Source organism: Echinops telfairi, unplaced genomic scaffold (assembly GCF_000313985.2).
Source record: "Echinops telfairi isolate 266 unplaced genomic scaffold, ASM31398v2 ScPeMD7_7420;HRSCAF=8458, whole genome shotgun sequence".
NCBI classification, from domain to species: domain Eukaryota; kingdom Metazoa; phylum Chordata; class Mammalia; order Afrosoricida; family Tenrecidae; genus Echinops; species Echinops telfairi.
Genome location: NW_022111320.1, coordinates 45,936,580 through 45,950,185, shown reverse-complemented (window position 1 = coordinate 45,950,185; position 13,606 = coordinate 45,936,580). Strand labels below are relative to the sequence as shown.

The 13,606-nt window shown below is 44.6% G+C and overlaps 1 protein-coding gene across 1 annotated transcript in view; it reads left to right on the top strand.

Annotated features, from left to right (window-relative positions):
• MRPL3 (mitochondrial ribosomal protein L3) overlaps positions 1-13,606 on the top strand; it is a 45,230-nt gene that overhangs the window by 28,126 nt on the left and 3,498 nt on the right. Inside the window, exons 7-9 of the mRNA XM_004704178.2 lie at positions 3,729-3,837; positions 10,193-10,270; positions 11,887-11,964. Coding sequence (XP_004704235.1) covers positions 3,729-3,837; positions 10,193-10,270; positions 11,887-11,964 — 265 coding nt within the window. The remainder of the gene's footprint in view (positions 1-3,728; positions 3,838-10,192; positions 10,271-11,886; positions 11,965-13,606) is intronic.

The following is a 13,606-nucleotide window of genomic DNA, read 5'->3' as shown; positions in this document are numbered from 1 at the left end:
TTTGTGGGATTGGCAGCCGTTTTCTCCATAGTCACTACTCAACCCTGCCACCATCGCTGTAAGTTTAGCAGGTGGTAGGTAAATGGACCTATGAGGGCCAGTCAGAAAGTATCGCTCCGAGGGCTCCAGTTCCTGTGTGTGAGGGCTCATTCCAAACAGAAGGTGTTTGAGCACGTTTCTACCATCAACGGACGGCTGCAGGCGCGTTCTCTCAGGAGCACACTTGTCTTGGTCTCGGTGCTTTCAGAAGCAATCCAGTCTGAACAGTGGCTTCCAAGGGCACCTGCCCAGCAGGTTTTGCCAACTGTTTCTGGGGTTCCCGGAGAGCTAATATTGGAGTTCCTCCTGGGATGATCAGAGGCACTTCTTGGGAAGACGTTTTAAGAAAACTGAAGAGTGCATTGGTGAGAAAAAGGCTAGGAAAGTTGTGCCTAGGAGTTTTTTCCCCTTCATCGTACATGGTCGCGTTCTTTGAGAACCTGTCTGATGATGACTTTGTTTGGAAACCCTACCACATGGAGTCCTGATCTTGCTCCCTCAGGCTTCTTTTAGTTCCTAAAATGAAAAACAAAAACACGATTTGATCCTCTGAAAGGATAGCAAAAGCGTCATTCTGATGTGGTATAAATCAGAGTGCACACATCTCGGGGAGGGGTGGGGGGATGGAAACACCACCGTCAGAAGTATGTCGACCCCGTTGGAGGATGTGCTGTCTGTGATGTTTCAACAGCACTTCTGGGCTAACCCTGGTGCAAGATACATAGCATTCATCGAACCTGGAGTCTCTGCTTTTGAGTATATTTTAAAACCTCCATGATAAACTTCAATCTTTAAAACCTTACTAATTAAAAATGACTTTAGTAAAAGACTTTGGATTGGGGGACTAAGGGGATAGCAGCAGAGCAAGTTCCAGAGAGCCGTGGGACAGTATACTTTAATGCAGTGGACATGATGGGGCAGAACTCCAGCCCCGCGAGTGCCTTAGTGGGGACGGTGGTGCGAGGTTGGAGAGAGCCAGAAAGGGGGCTCCCCGAGGTGATGGGGGTGTTGAGAAAGTGCTCAGAGGACTCAGAATGGATAGACCCCAGAGAACGGGGTCTCATCACAAACACTTTGCTTTGTCCCCCAGACATCTGTATACAGAATCAGGCAGTGAGATGGCTCCCCATGGAAGGGGGAGATACACAGCAGGTAGGTTTCGTATTACACCCTGAGTGCTGCTGGTGGCATTTGGGTGCTTGTCACAGTATGCTAGGGGCTGAAATCTATTATGAGCGGAAATCTCTCTTATGTATTCCTGCTGCAAGAGTCTTAGTTTTCGTGCCTTCTCCAGATTATCCACCACCCCCCACTTAATACCATCTTTTTTTTTTTTAATGTAAGAAGGTGAAGTCTTTCGAGCGCGCCCCCCCCACTTGAAACGAACTGGAGAGCAGGGTGAAGGCAGCAGGCTTAGCCGGGAACAAGGGCTGTGCTGGCTGCTTCTGACGGCCAAAGCCCCTGCCCTGCGTGTGGCGGGCGAAGGCTGAGGAACAAGGGCTAGAGCAATGCGGCCTCCCCAACTTCAGTGGCACCTCGGGGTTCGTGGGGTGCGTTTGGTTGAACTTGTTAAAGGCCCTCAGTAAAATGTGTTGTTCCGTATGTCTCTAGGTCTCAGACGCCGCGCTCAATGTGGTGTTTCTCACACTGTTCTTTCTGATGTGAGTTGTCCTTTCTTTGCCTCCCCTCCTGTCAGGACTGAAAGCGGCAGTGGACAGGGTGAGGGAGCAGAGCCTTGTGCTCCACGTGTTGTGTATCACTTTTAATCAAGCGCAGCTCTTTATTTTCTGTGACCTGTGAAAGCCTTGCATTTGAAATGTGCCCGGGGGTGCTAAGTATAGAGGCGAGCACTTCTTGTTTTTGTCCCGCCTTTGTTCCCGGCTTACAGAGCAGTAGAATAGATACCTGTGCCACCCGTGGATCAACAGGTGCATGCTATTGTCTGAATTAAGCCAATAATTTGTCCTGTCATTTGTGTTTTATCCTTTTGTTTAAAGGTTATTTACTGAAGAGGTTCCCATTGTACACATTGTAACAACATGATGTATTTTAGAGCTAGATTGAAAAACAGTCTGTAATTAGTCGACAGATAATTAGCACTTTCAGGATACCACTTTCATCTTATAATCGTTTACTCTTACAATGAGCTAAATTATCTTCTGTAATTTACCTGGCATGTGTTTTATTGGTGCGCCCGCTAGCTGGCTCTCTTTTTAAGCACAGATGAAATGGTGGGAGAGCTCGGAAGGGATCAGTCAACTTTCTACCAAGGACGGCCAGGGTGAGCACTGTCGCGGTGTTCACACAGGCTGTCGGGGTCCGATCAGCACGTCGGTGCCCCACCTCCTTCTCTCAAAAGTGGCGTCACCACAGCAGCCTCATAAGTGTACATGACGCCCTTGTTCTTAAATTCCCAACCGTGTGTATTATTTTTGAAATATGTTCTAAGATTCCATGTTAGGAGGAAATATTTGTACGTTTCTGAACTAAAATTCCAGTGTTTGACTGGGGGGCCCTGTCTGCCTTTCAACCTGTACGTGGATCCTATGCCGCTGTTATTTTCAACGTTTAATTGGTTGTCTCGAATTCTTGATTTATCTAAAGTAGTATTACTCGGAGGGGCTTCCTTTAATCCATTGTTTTCTAATCACTCTTTGTTAAGTGGGAAAAATAGGGGTTTCGCAGCCACCGTCTTGGTTTTCTTACAATACAGCTTGTTTTGTTCAAGGTCAGGAATCCTACATTTAAAATGTGTTACCATATTATCTAGTGAAAAGTGAAGATATTTTTATCTTAGAGTACATAAAAATGTGTCAAGTACAGTCTTACAATTCTTTCTAGACTTTTATTGTATCTCGGATATTAACATAGATGACATATGCAGACAAACTTTAATAATGTTTGAACATTAGTGGCGTTTACTTTCTAACTGCTTCTCGAGTCCACAGGCTCCCAAACTTAGTGGCCTGCTGGTTCCCATTTTAGGGGGTGGGCAGGGAAAGCGCCTGCTGGCAACAAAGGAGTTTTGTACGAGAGTGCAGAATCCAGGATGAAGTATGGGTGCCTGCTACCGCAGCGGATCGGTCCAGCTGCACCCTTGGGGAGTACCACTCTAGTTGGTAGAATTGGAAAATAAAGTGATTTCATTTAGAAATTAAGAGTTTCGACATTTAAGAAATAGTACTCAGACTTTATTTCTCCATCTCCGTTGGCCTCGTTCTCTGAACCTTGAGACTGAGATCATGGTGACTTCCAAAAGCAAAACGTTCGTGTTATTTAGGTGTGCTTTGTACTAATTACGTAATAGTGAATAACAGCCTAAAACATACTGGATGCGAGCAGTGAACGTCAGGTACCCTGCGTTTCTGTGGTCAGGGTTCACAGGGCCACTTTGCCTGTGCCTCTAGCTCAGCGTCTCTCAATCAAGGCGCCACTTCGGCTTAAGCCACCTCAAGGCTGGGGTGATGCTTCCAGACTCATTAATGTAGATGTGGGTGAGCTCTAGACCCTAAATTACTTTTACCTGGAGACATCCTTGCCACGTGAACCTCGTCCTAAGGCAGTGTACAGTAATTCAGTATTCCAGAGCCTGCATTGTTAAAACTCAAAGGTACTCTCAAGAAAGTGTCCAAGTGGGAATATTTGAGGCTGTGTTCATTCTGTAAATCCAAATATTTGTTTTGTTCTAGTATTGGTAAAGGTTTTCAAGGTGTCATGAAAAGATGGGGGTTTAAAGGCCAGCCTGCTACTCATGGTCAAACGAAAACCCACCGGCGACCTGGAGCCATTTCCACGGGTGTAAGTATATCGTCTTAACAGTGCTCTGTTTAACAGTGTACGTTCGTTCCTGTGCGTGAACTGGTTCAGTCTGCCCCTGGTCAAGTCGGGTCATTTCAGTCTGACTCTAGGTGGGTCCTAATGCTGAGACATTTTTTGGGATCCTAAATTACTTGTCCCTGGAGACATCTTTGCCACATGGGCCTCTTCCTAAGGCAGCGTACAGTAGCTCAGTATTTCGGAGCCTGGGGAGCAAGCAAGTACCAAGACAGAAATCAGATTCTCTGTACTGCATCTCAGAGAGTTGGCATCTTCTCTTTTTGGCCTTGAGTCAGTCACCAGCCTGGCCCAAACGCAACCAGAGGGCATGAGCGCCAGGAGGTGGGCTCGCTGTTTGATTTTTGCAGGAGTCAGACTTGCATTGCTTAGGTGCCTTCCCCTGCCCTTCTCGGTCTCCCTTCCTACACTCAGAAGTCTGCTGCAGAAGGAAGGGATTAGAACGCCCCTCCCTCTGGCCCCAGTGTTTCCTTCACAGATTTGATATTACGTAAGAGAGACAGCAGGGAGTTGAGTAAAGACACTACCATGGCGCCGGGGAAATGTGGTGGCGAAGACGTGGAGACACCCTTTCTGCGGTGCTCTGCACAGCCCGTGGGCATTTTGATCTGTTTGGGAGCGTCAGTCATTGTCAGTCATTCAGAGTCAGTCGCATGGAGGTCTCTAACAAGGCTGCATGCTCTTTGCCTTTGGACACAGCAGTCCTGCTCCTCGGGATTAACCCCGTAGGTGTTCTCTTAACGATACAAAGCATGCATTTGCACCAGTATTCGGTGTAACCGTATTTGTGGTTGCAAGCATAAATGTGGGGATAAATAATAAATAATACGTCTACTACTCAGTAGCATACTGTGCTGCTGTGAAAGAAACCAATAACCAGGCCATTGTGAAGGGCAGACATGTTCAGGCTATCAGAGAGTATCTATCCATCCGAGCATGTCTGATTGCACAGACGTTATGAGATTGGTTGCCCACAAGGATGAGTGGGAGTGACACGGAAGGGCCTAGGCATGGCAGAAGTGACACTTGTATAGCCATGCTTCTACGGCGGTTCCTACCTGTGGAGTCATGTTAATGTTTGAAATGCCTTGAATAAAATAAAAACGTAGTTAGGGGTGGGTGAAACCCAAAATGGAATATAATTAGAAATTGAACCTAACTCCCCCACTAGATTTCACGTGACTCACGTAAGCGTACAGAATGGAGGCGGGCAAGTCACTCATTGAGATCACTTTTATCTATCTTCCGTCCAGATTTCAAAGGCATCTGAGCAGTTGTTGGGTATGAGTTAAGAGGCTTCTTTTTTGCAGTGCTATAGAGGTAGCCACTCTGAAACCGCATTCTCTAAATGGTAGCGCTGAGCAGGTGAGTGAGTACATGGGCAATGAGAGCCCCGCGCTGTTGGGGGAAAGGCATTAAAATATGAAAGGGGGAATCAGATGGACCTTTGAGGGTTGAATTAAAATGATGGTTAACTGTAGGAATTTTCTGTGTGTGGGTGGAGAGAGAGAGAAGCGGGCAAGAAAGAATGTACCTGTGTGCATATGTTTGTGTTCATGTCGTAGCTCTGCCTGCTAGAAGGATCTAAAAGCGAAGACATGGCTGTAGCCGTGAGCATACCCAGAGCCCAGGTCTTTCTCCTGTCAGGTGTGAGGCAGGCAGAGCAAAAGCTACAGCACCTCGTACAAGGAAGGGTGGGTGTGCGTACAAGAGGAGGGCTTCCAAGGACACAGCCAACCTGAACAGGTTTCATGAGCCCAAACCAGACCAGTTGGCGTTTCAAAATGTATCTGTTGACAGTAACCACATTTGTGGAGGGAAGTTAGAATGCATTGGGTCACACTGATAAAAATAATGAATACACAAATAAATGAGAGAAAAGGGAAAGTTCTTCCTTGAACCACAGTGCCGGCAAAGGTGGCAGGAACCATGAGGCTGGTGGTGCATCCCTCGCTGACAGCCCTCGTGGTAATTGGTCCTGCCAGAAATCATCACTAGATGATGCTAAAACCAGTGCTAAAGCTTGATGAAGACAAGATACTTTTTAAATCTTAAAATAAGTTACCTTTTAATTACAAAAGAAAAAGTAAGAGCTTTGGAAAGGATTAACCTAGTTGAACACACCTTAATTACATGATCAAAGCTATATATCACCGGTAATGGGACAACCATTAGACTGTACTTCCTGATAGGATTCTGGGAAGGAACACGGTATGGCTTTTGTGTGTTTTGCCCAGGAATGCATTACCCGAATTTAATCATTGGGAAACACCAGACAATCCAAAGTGAGCAATATTCTACAAGATAAATAACTTGTATCCTGAAAAAAAAAAATCTATCAAGTTCATGGAGCACAAGGTAGGACTGAGGGACTGTTCCAGAATAAAGGAGGCTAATTAGGCCGGGCAACTAATAAAAAGAATGTGATTAGCATAGTTAACAAAATTAAATATAGACAGTGGATTATATAATAGTATGTTTACATTTCTGACTTGTATCATTATAGTTATGAGAATACCCTTGTTCTTAGTAAATGTACAGGTCATGGTATTTCATTTTCTGATGGTCTGAGAAAAGGTGCCCATGTATAGAGACATACAATGAATAATAAATCAAGTGAAGCAAAATATGAATCAGTGATGAACTTAAAGAGCTTGAGAATTCTTCAGGGGCGGGGGTGGGGGGGGGCGGTTGGGGCAACTTTTCTGTAAATCTGAAATTATATTGTTATGTTACAAGAAACAGAATAATTTTAAAGATTATGTGTATCATAGACTTGCATTTTGTAAAATGCAGGAGTAAATCTTCATGATCATGGCTGTATCAAAAAGTCTGAGGTGCAACCCCGAAAGCACAAGTGACAACAAGAAAAGAATAGCTACATGAGACTTGATGAAAACGCAAAGCCCCTTTAAGGAGGAACGTGAGGAGGCTTTCTGCTCCCCTAAAGATCACAGCCCCAGAATCCCTGCTACCAGGTTGCTGTGAATCAGAATTGACTCTACTCCGATGAGTGTGGGGATTGGGGGGTTGTTTTTCTGCTATCACGACAGTGAAAAGACAAGGGGAACGGGCGGCCACACGTGCCAATGTTACCTAATGAGAGACGGATCCAGGACGAACTCGTGACATTTGAGTAGCAAAATGATAAGTAATTCCATTTGAAAGTGAGTTCAGAATCTGAATAGACACTTTTCTACAAAGAAGACGCATAAATGCGGCAATGCAGTGAATTATTGAACACTGCTCTTACAGCCATAGCCTTTGTAACTGCCACCAAATGGCTTTGTTTCCTTGGTGGGTCTGGGTAAGAAGATGGGCAAGATCCTGATTGGAGGATGTGCTTCCTCTGTGAGTGCTTGTTAACAAGGGTAATTGTGGTTGCCGTCCTGCTGGGTGTGAAAGGAGCTATCTCAGAAACAGGAGAAGAGGATCTCACTGCCAGCACGAGAGAAGAGCCAGGAGCAGTGCTCTTCTTACATAAAAAGACCTTGGGCCCCAAGATCCCTGTGCATTGAACTTCCTTGGTCTGGGAGACTGCTGTGCCCCGTGGAATAGCAGAGGACCCGCAGCAGAACCATGAGCCAGAGAACATGGCAGCATCGTGCACTTCCCAGCCCACAGAGCCAGTACAGCTGAGTGCTCTGGGGCAGAAGGCTGGCCTGTGGAGGGGGGCGCCTCCTGGCACTTAATGGAAGAATTGGATCTGCTAACTCAAGAAGCTGGAACCAAGTACCTTCAGACTGAGACTTACAGCCCAGGGGCACATCCTTTGGGCATTTTTTGGCAGCACTGAAAGAGTTTGTAACTTAACCGAGCAGGGCAGAGGCCAGGCTGAGAGCAAAAAAGAAGCCTTCCCTGCAAGCACAACAGAGAAGAAACTATCTCGATTGAAAAATTGTATCTGAGAATTTCTCTCAGATATTGCAACCTATTAACTTTCCTAATAAGCCCCATACTCGGGAGCATCATCTGTGAATCTGTGTGGTCATTGCGATGAATTATTGGACCCAGCAGAAAAGGTACTAAGTGCGTGGAAAGCAGAGTGCCCCGGGAAGGGTAGTTGATGCCATGATGAGGTGCAGAAGGGTGAAGGTTGGAGGCATGGCTGACCCCTGCCACGTGGCATTCAGCCCTGGGAGCTGGAGGAGGTCACGTGGCTCCCACATTTCAGCAAAAAGGCTCATCTTATTGTCATGGAGTCAGTGTTGACTCAGCGACCCTGTGGGACCGGGTAGAACTGCTCCCGTGAGTTTCCAGGCGGTAACTCTTGATGGGAATAGGAAGCCCCCATCTTTCTCCCAAGGAGCAGCTGATGGTTTCAAACTGCTGACCATGCAGTTAGCAGCCCCGTGTGTCCTGCTGAGCCACCATAGGGCCGCCAAAGGCTCATAAGCGCCTGGAAAGATGTGCAATGTTGTGAATCATTGGGGACGTGTAAATCGAGACTAAATCAAGGTACATCGTTACCAATTACCATCAAAAAGACTGTCAGCATAGACGAACAAGTGTTGACGAGGATGTGGAGAAATTGGAACTCACGCATTGCTGGCAGAAAGGTAAAATGCTAGTACAACCACTTCTGATACATATTTTGGCAGTTGCGCTGTACACCCTCCTGGACGGGTCACAAGGCTGTTAAGCTAGTCTCGGAAAGTGGCGGACCATGGTCCCATTTATATAACACTGCCTACGTGGCACAGCAGGAGCGAGGAGGAACATGGGTGGCTTCCAGGGCCTTGGGAAGCCAGGGGGGGACCATCAAAGGTAGCATGAGCTAAGTGTACAGGGTGATGCAGCAGTATCCTGATGGTGCGGGGCGCATGCATCCGAGAACTGCCTGCACAGCACAGGGGGTGTCTAAAACTCCGAATAAGGATGAAGCGTAAGATGTATGGGGGACTTGGGTCCAGGTCGGCCTTCCATCCCAAATCTGCCTCTGAATCTGCATTTCAAGAAGATGCCAGGTATACATATGAATCCCCGGTTCAAAGACCTGGTTTTATAGAATTATTTGGGGAAGCTGGGTCAAGGGTGCACAGGAATTCTCTGTGCTGTTTTACAACTTCTCTATGGGTATCAGATCGTTTCAGAATAAAAGGTTAAAGATAAAACTCTTGAGCACAAAATTGCCATGTGACCCAGCAGTGCACTTCTCTGTATCTGGAAAGGATGACACCAACGCTCCCATCACAGCTTCTAGATGGATACGCGCGGCAGCACTGTCAGAATAAACAGTCCCAGCGCTCCTCGGCTGATGAATGGATAACTCAAGTGTGGCTTCGCAATAAGATGGGAGGAAATACTAACGCATAGTGCAGCGTGGATGAACTGTGAGACACGATGTTGAGTCAAAGACCACAGGTCGTATGATTTCCATTTATATCCAGTCTCCAGAAGAGGCAACGCTACAGAGACCAAAGTATTAGTGGTTGGAAGGACGGGAGAGTTGGGAGGCTGGGGTACAAATACTCTAAAATTGATTGTGGTGATAAAGAACTCGGAGTATACCAAAAACATTTAAATGTACACTTTAAATGGGCAAAGCGTGTAAATCATGTCTTAAAGTTCTTAAAAATAGATCTATTTTGTATTCTGATAATCCTATGACTCAAAGTTCGGTATTTATCAAGAAATCAACTCTGCTGTGTCCTGTGCATACCCCCACCAAGGATGAGCGAGTAATTGCTTTCCTAATGCGGAGAGTTGGGTATTCTCTGAATGGCACTGTAAATCAGATGGTGCAGGACGGTGTTGGTTCTGTCTTAGGACTGTGATGAAGAAAGCACAGTGAGTGTCAGAGAGCGAGAAGATGTGTGCCCTGCCCGAGCAGTGTGACGCTGTCTGGTTTACGTGAGTCACGACAGAACTAGACCAGCAGGGTTAGTATTCTAGTGACTGGTCCTGTTGTTTAATCATCCTGTCCCGGGAAAAGATCAAAAGGCAGGGTGAGAAGTAGGACCATTCTGTCCAAAGCAGTGATGTGGATGGAGTCGGTTAACACAGAAGATTGATGGAAACTGACCAGTCCACTGCTTGGTTTTTTCCCCTTGAAATGTAGTGTGATATGTCCACGTGCCCTTTATTTTTCTTTCTTGTCAACTAGTAACAGGTCACTGGATCTTGTTTCTGAGTTTTTCTCCTAGGTCTCTTCCGAACTCTGAATATATATTGTCAGTCTTAATTTAGAAAGGAAGTCCTCAGAATGAGGGGGAAATTAAGCAACTTTTTACAACAACCCATCCGTAGTTTATGTTTTCATTTGAAACACAGTGCTTGGAAGTGCGTGCTGACTTTGCTTTTTTCCCCCCCCCCGCAGGATATTGCCAGAGTCTGGCCTGGAACGAAAATGCCTGGCCGGATGGGAAACAGAGATAGGACCGCCTATGGCTTGAAAGTAAGTCTGAGCTGCTTTTCAGGAAGAGTCCAATTAAGTTATTGCAAAATGCAAGGGCACCCGAGTGTGCATGCATCCCACAGTTCTGCCAGGCTTTCTCAGTATTCTCTCAGTATTCAGGGGAGAAGAGAGAGAGAGTGTGTGTGTGTCTCCACCTGTCCACCGTGTTCCGATAGCATGTAAACTAGAGTGTGTGTGTGTGTGTGTGTGTGTGTATGTATGTGTCTCCACCTGTCCGCCGTGTTCAGATAGCATGCAAACTAGAATGTGCAACAGTAAAATGAAAACATTAGTTCTCCGCCACTTGACTGAGATTTTCAGAAAATGTTGTGTAAAAAAAGTAAGTCCCAGAGCTTTTTTTCCTCCCATAAAATAGTGAACCAAAAAAATCCCCCACATGTGTAGTTGAGTATGTCATCCCATAAGCACAGAGAGGCATGAGAGGTTAGTACTCGACTATGGCTAACTTATCAGTTGTGTGGTAGGCGGGAAAGGAGGTGGGTGAGGAGAAGCCGAGGGAGGTGAGCAAAGGGGGGAGAGCACTAAAAGATGATAAATACAGATTTTCTTATAGGATAAGTGTATATATTTAAGAGAAAAATTAAGCTCAGTCTGTACTAAATTGAGAAGTATATGTGATACATAAATTAGAAATCAATTTATACTATAATGGGTGCATTATTAGTCCTATGCTTCCAAAATTAAAAGGGTGCTATTTATGTAGCTAGGCTCCAATGCACAGAAAGTACAAAAATAAAATAAGTTCCCATAAGTACAATAATACCCAAAGGCAGTCTTTTCTGTGCCTGTCTTTCCAGTTTTTATTTTAGCTGTATCTGATGTCTAATTTTTCACCGGCAAAAAAAACCCCCACACTTTTATTCTGTAGCTAAGATTCCATGACTTTTACGCTGTACAGAATTCATGCTTTTTTGTTAGTTTTCAGTTTTTCCCTGTATGTGTGTGGCTGTAGTCTCTGTAGTCCTTATCTTTTAGCCATTGGTACATGTGAGCTGGAACTTGGTTTTCCCCGACGAGATGTAGTTGTCTCAGTACATTGTTTTTGATGATCCTTCCTCGCCATTTGATTCTACGAGGGGTTTCCTCCGTGTGAGCTGCTCGGCCTCTTAGTGTCAGTATCCGGCCATCTTCGTAGATGCGCAGCGTTGACTGACAAAAGGAAGAATGCAGCTTGTGCTGTGTCATCTGTGAGTGAGCTTAGACCACCCACTGCGTTGCTCTGGCCTTACACCAGGGGCTTCACAGAGTTAGTGCGAACATGTTGTTGAAAGACTACAATTTTTCCACGAGGTGTTTGAAGCCTCTTTCTGTAAGCATGGAAGAAGGTTATCCCCTTTCCACCAGCTTATGTTCTGTGTCAAGGACGGGTCACCCTCGATCTCCCCCCACCGTCTTAGAGCCATTCATTGCTGGCCAGGCCTGCTCTCCCCCGTCACTCACAGGGCTGGGATCTGTGTCCACCCTCCACATTCTGAAGTGCCCACACGGTAACCTCATGTCCCCGTCTCTTGTTAACAGGTACTGCTCGTTTGTTTTCACACAGGTCTGTTGCTTAACTTGTAATGTTTTTTCTTTGATTTCTCTTTATGCTCTAGGTGTGGAGAATAAACACAAAGCATAATATCATCTATGTAAACGGCTCTGTGCCTGGACATAAAAATTGCTTAGTAAAGGTATGTGTAGCTGACAGATAAGTGTATGTGTTCCAAAGCCTTCTTTGACCCACGAATATGGTTTGAAATATGTGACTTTTCATCACACACTCTGCTGAACTTTACTGTTTGTGGGACGACGGGGTAAGTATCTAAATGTGAAAGTTGTACAACATAACCCATCAAACTAAACCTGAAAAAGGTAGAGCTACCAACAGGGATCTTCAGCAACATAAGAAGGTTATTAAGAAATTTATTGTCACAATATCAGTGTATCTCTATCCTTCCAAACAAGAACTTTTTTGCTTTTCAAATAGAGCAACTCTGACATCTGAATTGGCACTATGTAGAGTTGAAAGTAAATGAGAGGTAAGGATCAAGAAAGGTGATTAAAAGTCGATATTTTTGAGAGAGCTTTATCATTATTAGGGCTTTCTATGCTACCCTAGGTACCCCCTTAAGTGTTTTTTCTTTGGGAAGCAAATTATTATTGTATATTAAAAAAAAATTTTAAACCAAGCATATACAGGATAGATTTGAAATGAAAATTCTTAAACTCTCAAAGTAAATATTCTGCCTGACATTTAGCCCACCACAACATAAATTCTCTCACTTCTGAATTTCCACTTCTATTTTGAAAAGTTGTAGTTGAAATGATCAGCTATTCCAGAAATAACATTGATCTTACAACAAACATCTCTAAGTTTACATAATCAGATTTTTAAAATTTGATTTTTCTCTATGTATTCTTCTCATTTCTTGTCTTAAAATAACTAAGATTTTTACTTACTTGGATTATCTTTGAAACCCTTCCCTTCCTGACTGTATTATGTTCCTTTTAAGGAAAATGTTTCACTGAAACGGTTTTTTATTTTTATCAGCTATAGAAGTAACTAGACTAAAAAGATAACTTTGTAGCTCGTCTTCATTATGATCTAGGTAGGCCTAGAATGGATTTGCGCTTCATCCACTTCGTATAGGAAATCGGAGCTCTGGTTGTGTAGTGGTTACATGCTGGGCTGCGCTGACCGAGGTCAGCAATTTGAAACCACCAGCCAACTTGCGCTCCCATAGCAGCTGCAATCTCAGAGACTCATAGGAGCAGTTGGGTTCAGCCCTAGAGGGTCACTATAATTCGACATTTCCTCGATGGGCAGTGAGTTTGGTTTTTTTGAGGGTTTTCTTATATAAAAAGGGTTATTAAAATGAAAGCCCAAAGGAAGGTGCTCCTTAGATTGAACAGGTGTCTGTTCTTTACAAGGTATATGGTGTCTTTCTCAACAGGCATTAGTTTATTGGCCTGAAAACAACCTTACGGTATTAAACATACTCTAATATTTTTATTTATCATTTAAGTTATTGAAATGTCTTTCCTCCCAGGTCTTTTATTTGGTCTTCAGGTCTCACAGAATAGGGTTGCAAGTCAGCCTTGAAATTTAATAAGATAATAGAAAGCAGCAAGATGCACTTTTATATCATGAGATGGATTGTGCAGTATAAGTGTATTTGTTTAAATATAAAACAAAGCTAAAACAAGTTGGTTGGACCTCAGAGCAGTGAACCATCATCAGAATCTCAGATCAAGACACACGATTAAGTGACGGTAAAGAAAGGACTGGTGACCCTCAAGTTGAGACTCCCGAGACCCTTCTCCCAGGGTACC